General features: G+C 38.7%; 1 protein-coding gene across 1 annotated transcript; it reads right to left on the bottom strand.

Annotated features, from left to right (window-relative positions):
• On the bottom strand, positions 289-5,704 carry LOC109232672. The gene is made up of 6 exons (XM_019398427.1): positions 5,338-5,704; positions 4,668-5,251; positions 2,927-4,625; positions 1,624-2,849; positions 1,480-1,485; positions 289-636 (listed from the first exon to the last, which is right to left on the bottom strand). The coding sequence occupies exons 1-6, from the start codon at positions 5,702-5,704 to the stop codon at positions 289-291; spliced, it is 4,230 nt and encodes a 1,409-aa protein (XP_019253972.1).

Genomic DNA, 6,368 nt, shown 5'->3' with positions numbered 1-6,368 from the left:
GTTCCTCAATAACCAGCCCAATATCTCAATAACCTTTCCAGCCCAATTCAACACTGTATTCTCTTTACAATTATAACCTGTTTCAGTCCTATAAACTCCCCACGTCGTATATTGCACATTTAGCCACAATTGTCGAATCTCTCTCCTTGCACACATGTTGTCACCAGTTATATCCCACATTTGCTCATTTATTCCTATCATCACACTCATTGTTTCCATTTCAGACCATCTGCCTCTATCATTTCGCCCATCTCTGTACAACATTTCTTCCCTGAAGTTCATCCTTATTCAACTGTTTTCTATCCTCTTGTTTATCTTCCTATTTGTTGCATCTCGATTTCCTGCTGCTGCTGATTGGAATTGATTTTTACCTGCAAATATTCCAGCTAAATCTTGCCTACCGCATCTAGTTAGAGATATCGAAGAGTGTCCAGCTCTAAGAGTGGATGTACTGCTCAAGAACCTTCCCTGCTTAGCTTTCCTTGTGGTGCATGTTGGTGTTCCGGACAAAATTGCTGAAATGCTTCTCAGATTTCCTTGACTATGCGAGTGGATTTTGTAAAATGTTTTAAGAGTAACAGTCTTCTCTTCCTCTTTCTGATTTATTTTTTGTTTCTTCTGTGATTTCTGCTTTGCCTGTGGATATGAATTCCTAATGAGTGATTGAATCCTTGTATGTTTTGTTTGCACATATGCATCATCCAACTAAATTCCTTTGAGATTGAAAGGAATTTTGCTGTCAGCATCCTGTATGCATTTGTGACATCATATGGTTTGTTGATTTTTCGTTTTGTGTGTTGTTGTCTCTGTGATGCAATTCCTTGCCTTTTGAGGAAATTTTTACTTGTGATATTGTCTAGATTTAATTTTAATCCATTGGAATGAATGCTGAGCATTAATACCACCAACTGAATCTCCATTACACCATAGAACAATAGCAAAGCCCATGTACCTGCAAAAAAACAAACTAAGTTAGTTAAAATAATCACTATGCTCTCTTCCCAGAGGATTTGAGCATAATGACCACATGAATGGCCCCTTGAGTATTCTCTGATCATCATATCCTCCTCCCAAAGGATTTGGTGTATGCTGATTCCCTGTATGTATTTCCTTGAATCTCTCTATATGGTTTGTTTTTCTCTTCCACAGGTGTATCATCCATCTGGATTCCCAAACTGTGGGAATTTGATGTCTGCAGGCTGTGTGTCTGTGTACTACCATGTCTATGCTTGTTTTTTGTATTGATTGTTGCTTTCCTTCTTCTGTGAGTGTGATAGTGTGTTTTCCTCTGTGGGAGTTTGTAAATGCTACCCAGTGATTCCCACCAGGACCAAACTTCCCCAATTTTTGCTACACACTCTGTGGATCTCCTTGTTACTATACTATACTCTATGTTTAATTCTACCCATATGGACTGAGTACTAAGTACTAATACCACCATCTTAGGTTTCCTTAAAAAATAAAGTATAGATAGCATACCTGTACCTGCAAAATAAGACAACCAGTTAGATAAAAAAATGATCTTCATTTCCTCCTCCTTTAGGATTTGGCAATGTTGATCACATATATCCTGTTTGGAACTTTCCCTTATCTCCACCTGCATTAGTTTTTGGCTACTTTTACCCTTAGGTGTGGACATTGCATCTTGTCTTCATTGACTATTCTCCTGCCCAATGAATCAAGTTCCCCAAACTCATGGCATTCAATATCCCCGGAATCAAGTGCATAATTAGCCAGGTGATCAGCCAGTTTATTACCCTCTCTGAAAATGTGAGAAACCTCATAATTAGTCCCCTCCATCAGCTGATTAATTTCTTCTACTTCCTCTGCTATAGACCAAGGAGGTTTCCATTCCCCAGTAATGGTTTTCTTCATTAGCATTGAGTCAGTTTGGATGCACACTTGTGTCATATGCTGTGATCTGCAAAATTGCAGTGCTTCTACTATTGCCACTGCCTCTGCTACAGTATTTGTAGTCTCATGTATTTGTTTCCCTACTTCCAGCACAATATCCCCTTGATCATCTCTAATACAGTACCCTATTGCACTTCTCCCTAGGTTTCCCCTTGATGCACCATCAGTGTTCACCTTCAACCCTCCTGCACTTGGAAATTCCCATTGCACTTTAGTCACCTTCAACTTAGGAATGAAGTTTTCCATCATAGCTAAAAGGTCATGCCATCTATGTGGGACATTCTCAATTCCTGGTTTTCTCACCTTTACTAGAGCCTGTAAATTGGATGATATTTGATATATCACTCTGCCTGTAGATACTGTATCTCCATATTTCATACTATTCCTTCTTTTCCACAACTCCCATACAATGCAAGATGGTAGTGCTTGCATGATAGGTTTTAGTCTGTGACATACTTCTATAGTCCAGCATTTAGTGATTGCTTGATGTAATGTTAAGCCCTGATGTCTGATTCCAGCTCCTGAAAGAAAATATCTCCAGACAAATCTTGCTGTATCTGATTGAAAGAACAGGTGCTGCATTGTTTCTTCTTTTGGATCTGTGCAGCACCAACATTTGGATGCCAACAAATATCCTATCCTCCTTATAAAGTCATCTAAAGGTAGCTTTCCTTTCCAGACTTTCCACATGAAAAAAGCAATTTTGAATGGCAATCTCTTGACCCATATCATCTTAAAAGCAACCTTTGGGTCTTCTCTTCTCCTCAGAAAACCCCATGCAGACTTCACACTGAAATAACCCCTTGGCTCTAACATCCAGTATGGTACATCAACAACATTTGGTACTGAAGGTGGTTTTATTTTCTCCAAAATGTGCAGTGCAAGATCCTCTGGTAATATCTCAAATAACCTGTCCACATTCCATGCTCCCCCTTCTACACATCAAAAACATTGTGCACTGTTTCATCTATTCCAAATTCCTGAGGTACATTGAAGTATAGAGCCCCCAAACCTGTCCAATTATCAAACCAAAAGAGTGAAGATCCCATTTTTGGGTGCCAAGCTATCTGATGTTCAATCATCTCCCTGCATTCAATCATTTTTCTCCATATGTGTGATCCTTCTCTCCATGGTACTATAACCGAGTTAAGTTTCTTGCAATATTTTTGGCTCATGAATGAACTCCACAAGCTTGGCCTTGTTCTGTAGTTCCACCATAATTTAGAAAATAATGCCCTGGACACATCATGAAGGGATCTGAATCCAATCCCTCCCTCTTCAACTGGCATGCATAAAGTGTTCCAAGATGCCCAGTGTCTGCTAGTACCTCCTATAGAGCTGCTCCAGAAGAACTGAGCAAATATTTTGTGCAGTCTATTAATCACAAAGTTAGGAGGATTCACAGCTGACAAAAGATGCATTGGGATACTCTGCAACACATGAGATATCAACACAGCCCTGCCCCCAATAGACAATAACTTCCCTTTCCATGATTGCAGCTTGTCCATTATCTTTGTGATCAACCCTTGATAATAATCCAGCTTTCTTCTAGAATAGAAAATAGGACATCCTAGATACATAATAGGAAAGTCCTGCTTTTTAATTCCAGTAATCCTTTCCACTTTTTCAAAGTCCTCCAAGTCACATAGATGATGTAGATATACTGCAGATTTGGACTTGTTTACTAGTTGACCTGATGCAGCCTCATATGCAGCCAATAACTCCATGATTAATTGCAGGGAAATAGCATCAGATGAGGAGAATATTATTGTATCATCAGCATATGCTAGATGATTAATTTTTGGACTCCATTTAGGCATTCCATATCCACAGAAGAGCTGATTCTGATGCAAAGCATTTAGACTCCTTGAAAGAACTTCTGCTGCTAAGATAAATAGGGTAGGGGATAAAGGATCTCCTTGCTTGACTCCTCTTGATGATTTGAAGAAACCATGTGCTTGCCCATTTATAAGAACTGAGTACCAGTTATTTGAAACAAGTCCAAACACCATGCCAATAAACATTTCTGAAAATCCCATCTTTCTAAGCACCTTAGTTAAGAAAAGCCAAGATATCCTATCATATGACTTTGTCATGTCCAATTTCATAACTACATTTGGCCCAACTTTTGTTCTTAACCTAATATCCGTGACAATTTCCTGAGTAAGCAAGATATTCTCTACAATGCTCCTTCCTTTGACAAATCCTGCTTGTTCCTCAGAGATCAAATTAGGCAATAAATCCACCAATCTGTCATGAATAACTCTTGATACAACCTTGTTACTGAAATTGCTGAGGCTTATGGGTCTAAGATCAGAAAAGGTGACCACATCTTTCTTCTTTGGCAACAGTACTAAATTAGTATGTGTTACACTTTTAGGTAAATCATGGCCATTGAAGAAGGCTCTTACCATATCATACACGTCATCACCTATTATGTCCCAACAAGACTGGTAGAATTTACCTGTGAATCCATCTGGCTCTCCTGCACTATCTCCATTCAATCCAAAAACTGCCATTTTAACTTCATCTTTTGTTGGTTGTCTTACCAATGCTGAATTCGGTTCCTCATTGAGCATAGGTGGAACATGATTTAGGATATCAAAAGAGGTGGCAGTAGTATTTGATGCTTCTTTGAATTGTTCTTCATAGAACTTAACTGCTTCTGCTGCAATTTCATCTTCCCGTTCAATCCAATTTCCTTCTGTATTCTGAATTCTGTTTAGCTTTAACCTTTTTCTTCAACCTCTTACTTGAGCATGAAAGAACTTTGTATTCCTATCCCCATCTTTGAACCATTCCATTCCAGCTTTTTGCCTCCAGTATTTCTCTTCTAATGCCAATACTCTAAAGAGATCTACCTGAACTCTTTGTAATCTTTCTCTGTTCATATATGTAGGATTAGCTTCAAATTCTAGTTCATATACCATGACAACCTCTTCTAAACTGGCAATTTTCTGAAAAATATCTCCAAATGTAGCCCTACTCCACACAGTCAATGCCTTCTTTACCTTTTTCAGCTTGTGATTGAACATTGTAAAAGGATGTGCTTCAAAATCTGCATTCCAATGCTGCTTAACTGTCTCTTTAAATGACTCATCCTCAACCCAGAAATTCAGATACCTAAAAGGCTTCTTCACAGGAGGAGTCTCAATATCACAGTTCAATTGCATAGGACAATGATCTGAGCCTATCTTTGACAAGTGAGTTATTTCAATCCCAGGAAAAGTTTCCTGAAATTCAGCATTTCCCAAGCATCTATCCAACCTCTTGAAAATGCAATCCTCTTCACCTCTCCCATTCCACCAAGTAAAAATTCTACCTTTGAAGCCAAGATCTGTCAAGTTAAACCACCAAATTTTTCTTCCTCATCCCATATGACATTGAAGTCACCCCCTACTAACCAAGGTATAGTCATGTCACTTGCCATAGCATACAAAGAATCCCACAGTTCTATTCTTTCAATGTGGTCACACTTTGCATATATTAGAGTGAGCGTCAGTTCCACATGTGATTCAGTATGGAATAATTTTAGAGTCAACTGTTGTACCATATTGTATACTATAGATACCTCAAAGACTTCATCTATAAAAACCCAAATTTTATTTGAAACATTTGAAATGGCCTGAGCAAAACCAATCCTTCTCCTGTACCTGTCCAATTTCTTTGATTGCTGCTTAGGCTCTATTAGTCCTATGAATTCATAATGATTCTTCCTGTGTAATTTGATTAGCCTTTCAAAGGCCTGTTGTGTGTTAACTGACCTGATGTTCCATATGAGTGCATCCATTACTGATTATTGGATTTAGTCTGTGATCTCCTTGTTTGAACACCAATAGTAAGAACATTACTGGTGTCCTTCTACTGTTTCTTTTTTCCCCTTGTTGCTGATTTAGCCTTCTCCGTGTATCTTGGTGACAAGTCACCCTATCTTGCTATTTTTGCAAAGTTCTGAGTTGTTGATTCTTGGTCCATATCTCTGCTCATATCATTATCCTCATGAGCCTCATATGCTTCAAATTCCCCCATGATTGGTCTGTTACTTGTTACTTGAATTTCTGGCAGTGTTTCCCCTCTCTTTAAAATCTTCAGTTGTTCCACAGCTGCAGGAGCCACTAACATCTGCTCTTTTATCTTTGTTGGAGTTTTTTCTTTAGTTTCCTTACTTTTTTGACCATCCTTAGCTTCCCATGTACCTCCTGGATCCACAGCTTGATGCAATAGCTTCTCACTTTCAGGACCTTTGTTGCCTACTTCTTGCACTTTTTCCTTGCCTTCAATTAGTTTGACTCCAGCTATGTTGCCTATTTTGTCAGTGGGATGTCCATTTACACTTTGTTCTTCTTCTTCTTCTTGTTCTTGTATAACTGGCTCCTCATCTATTGGTACTCCATCTGGAACATCCTCTTCTTCTGGATCTGCTTCTCTTTGATCTGCCCATAATCTACCTCCAT

The sequence above is a fragment of the Nicotiana attenuata genome, chromosome 9, assembly GCF_001879085.1.
Source record: "Nicotiana attenuata strain UT chromosome 9, NIATTr2, whole genome shotgun sequence".
NCBI classification, from domain to species: Eukaryota; Viridiplantae; Streptophyta; class Magnoliopsida; order Solanales; family Solanaceae; genus Nicotiana; species Nicotiana attenuata.
The sequence above is the reverse complement of the archived record's forward strand: the minus strand, read 5'-3'. Positions and strand labels throughout refer to the sequence as shown.